The sequence below is a fragment of the Lichenostomus cassidix genome, chromosome 5 (genome assembly GCF_008360975.1).
Source record: "Lichenostomus cassidix isolate B80296 chromosome 5, HeHo_3.0, whole genome shotgun sequence".
NCBI lineage: Eukaryota > Metazoa > Chordata > Aves > Passeriformes > Meliphagidae > Lichenostomus > Lichenostomus cassidix.
Window position 1 is genome coordinate 62,763,142 of NC_139486.1, and position 13,320 is coordinate 62,776,461.

Genomic DNA, 13,320 nt, shown 5'->3' on the forward strand with positions numbered 1-13,320 from the left:
CAGTGACAATAACATCCTTCCTCTTGAATGTCAATCCCCAAAACCAAAAGGAAATGTGTGGTTTCAGACATTTTGCTGAGTTTCTGGGACTCTCAGCGACTAACCATTATGAAAACCCAGTGAAAGAGACAGAGATGGAGTTATAACTTAGCTGTTTTAATAAATCTTGTACAGTGCATGGTTATATCATTGTCTCCTCTCAGTTGCATTAATGTACAGTACTTTATAGCAGTGTCTGCAGGCAGTACAAACAGGACAGATGCACAGCTCAGTTGCATGGAAATTTGTACAAAGTGACCTCTGCAATAAGGTCTACTGAGATATTTGTTTTAGGAAGTGCTCCTGTGGCTCACAGCTTAACAGAGCTGTCGTGTACACTCCTGTTAAAATCCCAAATAACTGTCATTCCCTGTGTTTGCTTTCCTCTACACCCCAGGCCTAAAAGGTGCTGTGTTTCTTAGCTCAACATTTATTTTCATTTTAGAAACTTTTTCACCTCCTGTGCTTGCCATCCTGTTTCACATCTCCACCCTAACCCAAGAGCCAGGGCTTCTCAGGAGGATTGTCCTCTTCATCCCTCCCTGACAAGGCGAGTGCCCTTCTCAGATCCCAGCAGGGATCCCTGTGACTAAAGCCAGGATCCTCCCTTGCCTGCACCCGAATTCTGCTGGTGCCAGCAGTGTCCTTTTTCAAATGAAGAACACAGGTTGGAGACACTTAAGAGTAAAGCCAAAATTGAGGTGCACTGGTGTTCTCAGATTTAGGCATGAGTTCCCTGGATGCTGTTTTAAAGCTTTTTCTATTAAATGTGCAAGGGCAGGCACAAATTTGGGCAAAGACTCAGTATGTGCTGAGAGAGGAAACCCAACTGTCCCTGGGCTGTGGGCAGCTCTGGAGCTGTGTTTGCTTCACTGCTTTGCACTCAGGTTGGTCTGTCAGTTAAACAGAGATAGAAATCCAATGTGCCAAACTTGCTGTGGACAGGAACTATGCTGCTTGCTTGAGTTTTAAAATTGTGAGTAAATGTTCGATGCATAATCACTTAATTCTGCCTTTAGGGAGAGGGATTTTCCTCACCTTATTTACAGATTGTTATATACAAAGCCACATGACTTTATGAAGGTAAACAGGAAGTCAAGAGCAACACCCTGTGCTCAATTAGATTATTTTTTTCTTGTGGCCATTTATTTTGTGTTTCCCAGTGTGCTTTGGGGTTTCAGCTATTTGGGAATCATTTCAGGCAACTCTTTGCAGTGAAAAGGTGAAGGTGGGGACGAGTGACCAACACCCTGGGAAGGGCTGTGGGTGTGCCTGGATCGGGAGCAAATGGTCAGGGCTTGTCTTCTCCTGGTTTGAGGCTGGTTTGGCAGCACCACAACATTCCAGTGCAGGATCAGTGCCCCAGGGAAGGGCTGCACAGCTGCCCTGAGTCCCAGCCTCTGCCTCAGCAGCACTGGGCAGCTGGAACTCACCTATTTTCGGATTCAAATCCCTTTCTTTGTCACTCCTGCTCATTTCTAGGCACCGAAAGCTCATTTCTGCTGTTCAGAGAGCACTAACTGGTCCATGGATTTAAGGAAGCAGCCAGACTTCGGGAATGTGTGTTGCTATTCTAGCCTTGTCCAGTGAGGGGGCACAGGGGGACAGGAGGAGGACAGGGAGTTGTCACCAGGCCTGTGCTTGTGGGCTGCAGGGACACCTGCACTGAGGAGGAAATAGAAATGGAAATGGAAATGGAAACGGAAATGGGGCTGCCTTATGTTGCCCAGAGAGGTGGTGACTCCCCACTGGTGGAAACGTCCAAGGCTAGGCTGGACAGGACTTGGAACAACTTGGGCTTGTGAAAGATGTCTCTGCCCATGGCAGGGGGTGGAACAGGATGACCTTTAATGTTCTTTCCTTAAACCCAAACCATGGCAGGGCTCGGAAGCCTTATTCTCGTGGTCCAGGCTCCAAGCCTTGAGGCTGTGGCCTCTCCTGTGCTGTGTGCCACGCCTGCTCTGTCAGGGGTGGGGTGGGAGCAGGGACAGCCCTTGGAGAAAAGCTTTGGGGGTCTTTTTTTGCTTGAATCCAGCCCTTGTCCTACATCCAGCCCCGTGTGAATCCTGCTCTGATCGCATGCACGTAGAATTTCAGTATAAAATATATAGTTATAAAAAAAATACTTCATGCAAAATTAAAACACCTTTCCCAGTGGGACGTGGTCTTATTGTCAACCCTTCCCAACAGAGTTCAAGGAATTGTCACTCTGATGGCAACTGGACCCCGAGGGGAGCTCTGCTGCCTCCGGCCTGGGCCGGGATCATTGCTTTCATTCCCTTTGTTTCTGCACTACTTAGGGCTAAGAGCTGAAATAAAGCAGAGAGACTTTAATTAGCAGCATCAATCCTTTCCTGGCGGCGCTTCATGATTTCTTGGAGCTCTGACTCCCCTCTGCTTTTCTGGAATGGAAACAAAACAGGCAGTTTGGATTTGAACTTCAAGCTGTAGTTAAATTACAGTATTTAATTAAAGCTGTACAAGGAGAGCTAGTTTCAGAAAGGTAAGTGATATCAGTAAAAAGCAGATTATTTAGTGAAAAGAGAGGGATCTGCCCCATGGATTTGGGGCCTTTTTGCTTCAAAGACACTTCAGAATTTTTATGTGCTGGTGTAGGTTTGGTTGCATTTTTTTTTCCCCCAAACTGTATTTCTTAAAATATCTGTTTAATGAGCCATCTGACACCGCTGGTACAAGCCCTTATTCCAGCAGGAATTTTCCAGAATCCACTTACCTCCAGCTGGTTTTTCTCCACCGTGATCTTGCTGTACACTCTGTTTCCCTCATCACCACACACCTTCTTCAGCTCCTCTCTGTTGAGGGAGAAGAGCTGAGCTCCGGTGAGGATGCCCAGGTGTTCCACGGTCCTGGGGAGACACAAAGTGGGGAGGTAACAGTTGTGCTGCACGTGGCCTCATGCCAAAGGTGAGGAGCTGGAGATGGGAGGCTGGGAGCTGCATTGGGACCATACCACAGGGCCCTGGGGCTGTGCCAAGGTGACAGCTGCAACTCCAGTGGCATTTCAAGCCACGGGTTTAGTTAACTATTTTTCTCCAAGAAACTACTTTTAAGTGTGGGAGATAAGAAAGGTTTTATAGAATAAGTTAAGGGGCCTTTGCTCATTTTGCCCACCTTTGCTCACTTTTGCTCACTGAAAAGCACTTTGGGAAGAGTACAGCCAACATGCAGGCAAAAACACATTATACAAGCCCTGCTTGATTGGCACCTGACCAGGATGCTGATTGGCCAGGAGGCTGCGTGGACAGTGACATAAAGGTGATAAGGGATGTGGCAGACAGCCAGTGTGTTTGTTTAGTTAACAAGAATGCTAACAATATTTTTAGTTAGGATAATTTTAGCATGGTATAAAACCTTTGCTTAGCAGTACAGTACATGTCTGTGTGAGGCTGACAATAAATCATCACTCTTTGATGAAAACAAGAGTGTCCATGTCTCATCGCTACATATAAGAGAGAAAGGGAGTGAGTTGGGCTCTGAACATCCTGGTTATAGAGCCTGAATAGGGTTGAAATCTAATTTGCAACACAGGCTCTGTAAGTAAATCCAAGTGACTTGTCCCAGGTGAGGTGGTGCCAGTGGCCTCCTCCGCTCCTTCTCCAGGGAAGGATGAGTGTTTCATGTGGCAGTAGAGCAAATCTTACTCTTTGCTGAATGACTTGGCCTCCAGCCAGGCTTTGACTTCTTCGGTGCTGGATTCAAAGGTGAGGGGCACAAAAACTTGCTGAGGCTTTTCCACTTTGAAATTCCTGTGGGGAGGCTGAATTTTATTGTTTGTGATCTTCTTTAGCAGCTCATCATTCAGCTCATCCATTTGGTGAATAAGTTCTGTAGAAACAGGTAGGGAATGAAATCAAATCTTCGGTCACAAATCCCATTAAATGAATGTGTTTGTGGGGAAATTGCAAGGAAAATGGGGTTGTGGCTCAGCATTTTTACTTAAATTCAGCCCAGAAAAGTGGTTACCATTTTTTTTGTGCCCCTGTGTTGTCATTTATTTTCCTCCCACTACCCCTTGGCTGTTGCCTTATGTGGAGGGACAGTTCTGTGAGCATCTACAATTGGAGATTTGGCACTGAGATATTTTCAGTCCTCTCTGCTACTTCTAGTGAGTAATTTGCTGATTCCAGGGCTCCAGGTTTTGCTCTGCAGCAGAAGTGGCAGGAAGCACAAACTGGGAGTAAGCAACACACTCAGGATGAGATGACCTTGAAGGTCCATTCCAGCCCAGGCCATCCTGTGATTGTGTGAGAACTCCAGTGACACTTCATCGAGTATCACTTTCCCCACGAAACTCCTCAAGACTGTGGAGAATAACTCGATGTTATTGACAGATTTTTGTCCTTGTATTACAGGGCTTTCCATTGTCCCAAAAGGGCTCCTGCTTCCAGGAGTGGACAGGGTGGGATAAGGGGTGAAGTGAGCAGAGCCCTCGGTGTCTCTCCTGCTGTGATCCCTGCAGCATGTGCAGGGTGAGGGAGTGATGTGGATCTCCTGTTTGGCTGGGAATTCTGTGGAACCACATGAAGGAGCCAGCACTCTGTGCGTGGCAGGAGATGAGCAAAAGGAAGTGAGAGAAAGGGATTGATCTGAGTGGTTGCTTAGACACACTTAATATTTTGGAAGAGAAAGGAAACTCTGTCCTTGGGAGGAGGAGGAAGGTCGAGCTGGAGGAAGGAGGGATGGGGTGATCACTTATTGCCTTGCTTGTCCCTGGCTGCCTGAGAGCCCCAGAGGTGTCACGAGCCCCAGGGCTGCTCTTTTGGCTCTTGTGCTGCCTCCAGACCTGGTGCTGCTCTATTGCTGGTCACTAAAAAGTGCAGGGGAGTCCCTTGGGTGGGTCTGGTCCCAGCACGGAGCATCCAAACCCAGGGGAGCCCAGCGTGGGACACAAGAGTGGGACACAGAGTGGGACACAGAGTGGGAGGGACACACACTTACGTTCTTTGGCGTCCTGCGGAGAGTTGCGCGATAACATCTCACTGCCCCACTTATCCCCTGCATAGCTGGCAGGGAGCTTGTGAGTTGGGCTGGATGGGCCATAGCCCCTGGGGCTCAGGTCTCCTTTGTACCTCTGGTTAGACTGGGTAGAGAGGAAAAAAAGTAAGAATTTTTTTTGCCATTTTTCATTTTCTTAAACTTTCTGCCTCATACCCATGGAGGAACAAACTTCCGTGTTCTCCTTGTGCTGACACGGCGCTGGTGAGACCTCAGGCAGAGCTGCACAGAAGTTAACTTATGGGATCTCATGGGATTGAACAACCCAAGGCAAAGTCTGAAGATTGTATGAGGGAATTCCTAGACATGCCAAACATGTCCAATCCCATTGGAAAGCAAAGCCTCACTGCTCCACACCTGGGATGTTAAGAAGGACCACTGCCAAGGGCCTGGGGTGGACTGGAAAGTTTTTTGACATTTTGATTAACCTAGCAGGGATTTATCCAGAGGCCTGCTGAGCCTCCTTAGGCTATGCCTAAGCTCTGCCATACAGAGTAGGGAAGCAATTCCATGCTTCCTTAGGATGTTTAGAACATTCCAGCTCCACATTTTTGCAGTGCAATATTCACTTAATTGCCTCCATCTAAGTGGATACTGCGCCCACTCCAGTAACATATCCTGCTGCTGAACTGAACTGGCTGAGGGAAGTGTCCATCTTTCATTTAACCCCTAACAAAAATCTTTACATGGTAAAATGCAGAAAGCATGAGGCTGCTGCACAAAATGGGAAGAATAAGCCTTATATGGGAAGGTGATCATGGCAAAATGTGAGTTTTATCATAGGAGCCTGAGGAATCACCTGACTTCATCTGTTTCTGTGGCTTCATCCTGACTTGTGTATAGTATCCTAACAAATCCAGGGAGGTCTAATGACAGGATTATTCCCAGAGGCAGATTGTGCCCTGCAGCTGGTACCAGTCAGGTACCACCTGACTACAGACCTGTTCGAGCTCTTCCAGTTTCACCACATCCAGGATATTGTATGGGACATATCCAGCCTGCCCACTCCGGTTGAGCAACTTCCACCACTGCTTATTATCTTCCAACACCTGAGACAGGGACAAAAATAAATCTGCTAGTGGGAACATGGGATTTCAGGCATACGAAAATAGGATATAGTGGGGATGAACCACCCAGAATGTAAAGTTGCAAGAAGGATGTCACTGAGGGAAGGAGCTCTGATTAGATCTATTGCTCTTGGATGGAATCCAGGATTGAAATCTTTCCTGGAAAGCATCAAAATTTATCAAATGGATGAACAGGAGAACACCTCTGGGTGCTGAATTAATTTCCCTGTTTCTCCATATTTTTTTTCCCAGTGACTGAGTTTCTGTTGTTTTTCTGCATTAAAATAAATAGATAAGTAAAAAGCTACATTTTTCACAGAAACCTTTTCCTCAGGTCACAGATTAGTGCTAACCGAAGTCATGTCCCACATTCTTCAGCTGCCAACAGCACTGCAGTAAGAGAATGGTTATGAAAAAGGTGTTTTCCAGAGAAAACAGTTCTTCATGGAGGGGAAAGTGGTACTAAGGAGCATGGACCCAGCAGCGAGGTGAGCAGGGCACTGCAGTGAGCTGTTGTCCTCCCTCCTCACTGTAGTTAAGATGGGACTGAGGAAATGACACAGCATAGCACAGGCAGCCTGTTCCAGCTTTGGATTTGAGCAAAGCTTCATGTCACTGCTCAGACACCACCAGGGAAAACGGAGTTGGTATTCCAAGATCTCTCCTGCCCCTGGGAAGGGGAGTGGGACACACCTTTTCCCAGGAGCAGTCACGTACCTCCAGGATTTCATCCTTCAGCACTGAGAGCTCATTGGCGTTTCGCGCAGTGAAATCATAGCGGATTTTGGCAAATCTCCTGGGCACAGCCACTCCCTGGGCATCAAAATTCCTGCAGGAGAAAAATACTGGAGTTTTAGTGGAGGCCCATCTAGTAACAAGGCCAAGAAAATTGGAAATGGAGAAATTATCCTAATTATTTCCCTACTCCTCACTGCGGCTCTACCACTTGATGTTCCCACCAGGACCAGTGATGCAGTGAACGAGAAAAATAAGTAATTTTGCTGATATAATTGGTATTTTGCTGTGGATTTGAACTCTTGTAATGAAGCTTATAAACCTTTAGACTAGAACAGAAAGCCATGGAAAAAGAGTAGGGCTTGAAGGCTTTTTCCCAGACTAGAGCTGGTGAAAAGTGGATGGTCAAGGACTTTGCTGGTCTGAGCTTCCAGTTTTGAAAGATTAGAAGCTGAAAATTTTGTGTCAGATCACAGCAGAGGATTCATGTGGAGTTTGGTGGCACTCGGAAATGTGACAATTTCCAAGGTGTGAGCTCATGTAAACAAGGAAGCAGATGAAGCCTCTGAACCCTGAACGGAAAATACTTTGATGAAGGTTTTGTACCACTGAGTAACTGGAGGTGGAAAATGAGTGTTGGAGCTGTTAAAAGGTGGAAGAACCATCTTTCCCTTGGAAAAAAACTGAGGCAAAATGGTGGCCTGGTTGGTCCTGGGTCTGGAAGAGAACTTTCCAAGACTTCCATAAAAAGGGGAGAGGTTTTTCCCCACTTTCTAGAATTCTGTCTCATTAAAAGTTGTCTGAACTCAGAACTGCCTGAACTGCCCTGTCAGTTCCCTGGGAGAGAGGTGGGCAGGACTGGAATATATTGTTTTATTCAGCCTCTAATCAGTGGTTTTGCCTTTGGCTGTGTCTAAAGCCAAGGGAGAGCTGCTGTCTCCAGTGAAACAAAGCTCCTTTTCTTTAGGGTCCCTTCTCACCAAATTCATTCTGTGATTCCATGATTCCAACATCTCTGTGGGGACTCTACAGCTCTATGGAGAGCCAAAGCACAGTGCAGCATCTTTGGCACCTGATCCTTAATGTCCCTTCGGTGGGCTGATGTTGGAAAACAAGACCTATGGATGGACTAATGAAGTCAGTCAATATTTTTGCTTTCTGTGGCAGAAAACGCCTGGGATTCCTTTCCTTGCAGAGCTGCTGGGGATTAAACAGCAGACAGTGCTTATGGGAATAATCCTTCAGCTGATTGTTACCTTCTCTTGGCGGTTATCAATAGTGACAGGGCGTTATCACCAGGATGCCCAAACTTCCCAGTGTCACCATATGCGTCCATGGGTGTTCGTGAGGTTCTGAGGTGGGAGCCAAAGCTCTGGGGGTGCAGATCCATTACCTGTTTCCATGTGGAGAGACATTCTGTTTGAAGGCATCCACAGCCTGTGTCTGGTCAGCCGTCTGGCCACGCTTGAGTGAAGAGTTCCGGTAAGGATAGCCATTGGCTGAGGAGAGCTGGAAAGGCAGACATGGAGTCAGCATTGCCAGGAAAGGGGAAAGCTGATCAGAGAAAAGGAGAGGGACAGTGGTAGATGAGTCATGGCCGGGCAGCTTTTGGTCAAGATGTCCTTCGGGGAAGCCTGTGTCCCTGGACTCAGTTCCATTATAGGGTCTTGTTGCCTTGGATCAGGAGAGGCTGATTATTGCTACCCTTCTCCAGCCTCATTTTCTTTAACTGGAATGACCAGATCCAGCTGAGTTTTGAGCCAAGCACTTGTTGCACACCACCACACACCCTGCATCTCTCTGGAAAAGGGGGAGGGAGAGGGAAGAGGGGATCCCCAGGGACACAGGGCTAACCTCCTCTTGCAAGTGCCCGATGTCTATTTCCCAGGGAGCTCCACGGAAGATTTCTGTAGGTGGTTCCCAGCCGTTGCGGAATTTGGGGATGTAGGTAGGGATGTTTGCATCTCGGGGCCACTCAGCTCTAGGACACAAAGTGTGAATATGAGGTGACATTCATGAGGAATGTGTCTTTGAGGGCATTCCCTCAAAGGAGAAGCAGGAACATCAGGCTATCCAAGCATCCCCTCTACCTGGGGAACCTGGTGAGATGGCAGCTCTGTCCTCACCTGGATCTGGTCCATGTCTCCCCCAGGGAATCCCAGAGGTTTATCTCTTTGGGTGTCAGGTGTCCTCTGAGGAAATCTGTGGCGTCTTTAGAAAGCAGTGGGCTGAGGACAGACCGGGCCAGCTCGGGGCCACCACAGCTATTGATGATCTGGGTCACACACAAACCACACAAAGAGGAGTGAACTTGCAGGAAATGGTCAAAATATCAAACCAGGGACACACAGAGGAGCAGGAATCAAAGACAAAGCTGATCCTTAGATCAGCTCAGTCACCTCAGGAAACATCAGCCTAAGTCTTTGAAGGAGACTAGACACTTCGAAGGAACATAAGGATTTTTTTGGTTGGAGTCAAAGCAAGATCTGATCTAAAAATGAACTGTTGTTACAGACAAATGAAGTGTCACAAGGTGACACTTCAGAAAATGGAAAATACCTTGCTATTCTCGCTCCTTTTCCAAGCTGGGATTTGTGCTTCCTATTTTCAGTGCAAATTACTGAGCTGTGTACTTGTAATTACTGTCTTGCCTGAAGGTGAGACCAGGCAGATTCCCAGTGGGAACCCCAGCTGGCTGCCCCTTTTGTTCACAGTGAGGCTTTAGACTGGCTGGAAAGATTCATATTTGGTGGAGTTTCTGTATTTATTTCAGGATCAAAGGCCAGAACAACTGGCATCGCTTCTGGAAGTTCCTGAGAAAGCTGTGGCCAGGCGTGAGCAGTTTTCTAACCCTTCTGCACAATCTGTCTGCTTGTAAGTGTGAACTAGAAATAAAAGAGGAATTCCCAGTGAGACCTGGGAATAAAATTTACCAGTTCCAGTGGCCCAAATAGGAAATGTACCAACTCTGAAGCGCTGGGGTTCTGGATGTGCTTCCTTAGTTTGGCCTGGAAAGAGAAAGAAACCACAGTTTAACCCTAACCTGAGTGTGCCTCTCTTTTCTGTCACGTGGGGGGAGTGTTGCAGACTGATGAGAAGAGTAAGTGATGTAGGGCATAGGAATCAGTCATTTTTATTTTGCATCCATTTCTAATTCCTGATGAATTCCAGGAGGGGTGGAATACCCTCTCTATTAAATCAGTGCCTTTGAAGCTAATTTGAGCAGACACAGAAAACCATTGCTTATTTTGAAAGTCCTACTGAGGAAGGGCCAGGATTATCGTTGCTTCTGCCTCTTGCAGGGTTGAGAATCCCTCTAGTTCCATGAATGAAAACAACAGGGAAGGTGTTTTGAGAGTCCCTTGGCAAATTGCTGACGAGGGAAAGTCTCCCCCAAGATCTTGCCTGTGGCACTGGGAGCTGCCCTGGCCCCTGAAAGGCTCCAAATCCAGTGGTATTTTATGTGAACAGGGCAGAATGGAGGAGCAAACACTTGGGATTGATTTATTGCAAGCATTGGGGTTCAGTAGCAGCAATCAGCTGTAGTGAGAAACCTCTCCAGTTTGTGCTTCCATTCAGCTCCTTCTCCTGCCCTGGGCTCCTGGCACTGCTGCCAGACAGACTCCCTCCTCCTGCCAAGATGCAGGACATTAGAAATGCCAGAGGTGAAACATTAATGTGGAGTGGGAAGTGGGAAACAACTGCTGGGTGACCCAAGGAACTGGCATTTGCTGGGGACTCGGCAGGCACGTGGTGAGGAACGGGGCAGGGCTCCACCACAGAGTGCCAGCTCTGCTCCGGGCTCAACCCTGGGCTCTTGCCAGATCAGCTGCTCCTTCTGAGCCTGGGCAGGCACCAGTTGTCCATATTTGCTTCTCAGTGAAAAGGCTGGAGCTTGGTGCCCTGCATTAAGGTTGGTCACAATCTCTGGGATTTCCTTATTGATAACTGCCCAGGACGGAGCTTGTCAGATATGTTCACTCGACAAGTTTGGTCACAACTGACAGAACTGCTGGCTTGTTCCCCTCCTGGTCTCTTGTGTATCACTGAGCAGAGCTGGCAGCACTGGGAGCATCTTTATGCTCCTGCTTTTCATCCCCTCCTTAATACAGGGGGTCTGGCAGGGGAGGAGGAGCCAGGAATATTGGGGCAATGGGGAACTTCAGTTTCTGTCAAGCAGAGACTTCCCAGGCCTGGATCTGAAAAGGCCCAGGCACTGCAACCCTCTGGCTGCCCTGTCCCATCCTGGACTTGATGCTTCTAGTTTTGGTTTAACAGCTTGTCCCAGAAAACCTGCACAAGCCTGACACACTGTTTGTCCTGGGTTCTGGAGAACCTGGAATTCATACCTTTCTCCCTTGGCAGTGTTTTCCATTCAGATTTCGCTCTGAACACTTGCTGCTGGGATACATGGGGAAAGGAAAGGGGTGGAAACTCCTCCATGTCTTACCAAGAGGTTGAAAGCCAATTTGGTTTTCTGGAAGCAGTCGATGAACTCGGCCTCACTCGGGGGTCTTGCTCGGAGGGTCAGCATTCCCTCTGCCAGGAGGAGGGGCAGAGAAGGACACATTAGTGAGGGCATCCCCTCTGGTGAGGTTTCATCTGCCTGCCATTCAGAAGGCACAGCAAAAGTGATTGTTGAGACCAGAATGACTGAAAATCAGGGGTTCAGGGAAAGGCAAATTTCCTCTGTGTGCCAGAGGCTCCGTGTGCTCTACCAGAGGTGCCCATGGAGCAGCAGCACCTCCCAAACTGGTGTGCCTGGATCTGTGGCTGTGCACACATCTGGCCTTCCTGGGCCGGGAGCTGAGGTGTCCCCCCCCCTTCATCCGTGCCCCTGTGCTCCCTGTTTGTTCCCATTGCTGCACTGCACCTGCAGGCCCTTTCTTCTTGTTCTTCTTCCCTTTCTTCCTTTGGTTGAGCTGTCGGAATGCCTCTGCAGCCTTCTGGAGCCGGGCAACGAACACTTCGATGTCATCCAGGGTGCAGTTCAGGATTTGCTGTGAGGACAGAAACCCAAGGGACCAAGGTGAAAGTGAGCCTGGGCTGTGCATGGCTGGGAGCCTGAATCCCAGGGCCTGCTGCATTTCCCGGGAGAATGCCACAGAGTGGGCAATCCAGGCATGAAATGGAGCTGAATGCATCACTTTGCCTGCACAGAGCTGCTGGTCCTGGCTGTGTTCTGTCTTTACCAATGTGACAAGTGACCCCTGCTAATGGAAGTCAGGAAAATAACCCAGGTGGGATGGGGAGGAGCAGAGCTGGAATCAGCAGAGCTGTCTCAGGACAGAGGACATTGTCACTGACCCAGTGATGGAGAGTTGCTTTTGGCCACCTTGTCTTTATGCACAACAGGTATCAGTTGGAAAAATGGCCTGAGGACGCACTAAATGTCTGCTCAGGGAGGAGGCCCTTGTTCCCCACCTCTGCTTCTACGTATGGACTGTGCAGTGTTCTTGTCACCCACCGTTTCCTTTTCAATCTTCTGTGCTAACATTGCTCGAGACTCCTCGTGGTCGTGCGAGCCGGAGCTTCGTCGTTCATAGTCTGCAAATGAGGGACAGAAAAAGTCATTTGCTCTCAGAGGCTGGAAATAGGCTCCATGAAAGGCAGGGATCCATGGGATGGTAACTCCCAGCTTGGGTGTTTGTTCTGGGTTATGAGGGCACCGCAGGAATAATGTTTGTAATAGGTGCTAAAAAATAATCATCCTGAAAAAACTGCAACCCCAAGGCACCTCCTGGCCTCCAGAAGCCACAACAATCGCTGGGGTGACTCCTTGTGCCAAGCAAATGGTGTCAGCTCAGGACAGGGGACTGGAGAGGGCTGGCACAGCAGGATCTGCCGAGTGGGAGAATGGGGGAGGCAGTTTTGGCAAAAGGACCGTGACAAGTCTACAGCACACGTAAGTGTAGGGATAAGATGCCCTATTGGGACAGGTTTTGTAGGAAAAGCAGGAAGGTGTTTCATGGAGAAGGGATCTTGGCAAACAGGCATCACTCCAGGCTTTCTCCAGTCATCTGCTCTCCTGCTAGGCTCTGTGCTCTTGGAGCCAGAAATCCTGCCTGGGGGAATTCCCGGCTCTGCTGATGTGAGCTCCCTTGGAAGGGCAGTGGCTGTTTTGCATCAGAATACATTTGTTTATTTATGGTACAGTTCAGAAATAGAGATACTCCTTTTATGATGCAGAACTGGGCCTGAAATAAGTTCTCTATTCAGCAGCCAGAGCAGTTGCTTGGCTTCAGATCCCATCCCAGGAAAGGAGTGTTTTGGATGTAGTATAGTATCCTATTACATGTTTTCCTTGAAACTAGAAATGAATGCTAAGAGAAGGTGGTGCGAAAGGCAGGGATAAGAAATGCTTACAATTTACTCATCAGTTTGATCTTTTGTCAGAGAAAGAGCTTGTTTCTGTTCTGAGGAACTTCTGTTACTTTTTTCTCCAAAGGAAAATACCAAGTTT

General features: G+C 48.1%; 1 protein-coding gene across 1 annotated transcript in view; it reads right to left on the reverse strand.

The window, feature by feature from the left end:
* Positions 1-468: 468 nt before the first annotated feature.
* The window catches only part of EPS8L2 (EPS8 signaling adaptor L2), a 48,231-nt gene continuing 35,379 nt past the window's right edge, over positions 469-13,320 (reverse strand). The window contains exons 9-21 of the mRNA XM_085063502.1: positions 12,325-12,404; positions 11,731-11,857; positions 11,308-11,396; positions 9,791-9,865; positions 8,984-9,132; positions 8,712-8,838; positions 8,251-8,366; positions 6,840-6,951; positions 5,997-6,104; positions 4,999-5,140; positions 3,702-3,885; positions 2,774-2,906; positions 469-2,441 (exon numbers count right to left, since the gene is read on the reverse strand). Of these exons, the coding sequence (XP_084919628.1) occupies positions 2,370-2,441; positions 2,774-2,906; positions 3,702-3,885; positions 4,999-5,140; positions 5,997-6,104; positions 6,840-6,951; positions 8,251-8,366; positions 8,712-8,838; positions 8,984-9,132; positions 9,791-9,865; positions 11,308-11,396; positions 11,731-11,857; positions 12,325-12,404 (1,514 nt within the window). The 3' untranslated portion in view covers positions 469-2,369. The remainder of the gene's footprint in view (positions 2,442-2,773; positions 2,907-3,701; positions 3,886-4,998; positions 5,141-5,996; positions 6,105-6,839; positions 6,952-8,250; positions 8,367-8,711; positions 8,839-8,983; positions 9,133-9,790; positions 9,866-11,307; positions 11,397-11,730; positions 11,858-12,324; positions 12,405-13,320) is intronic.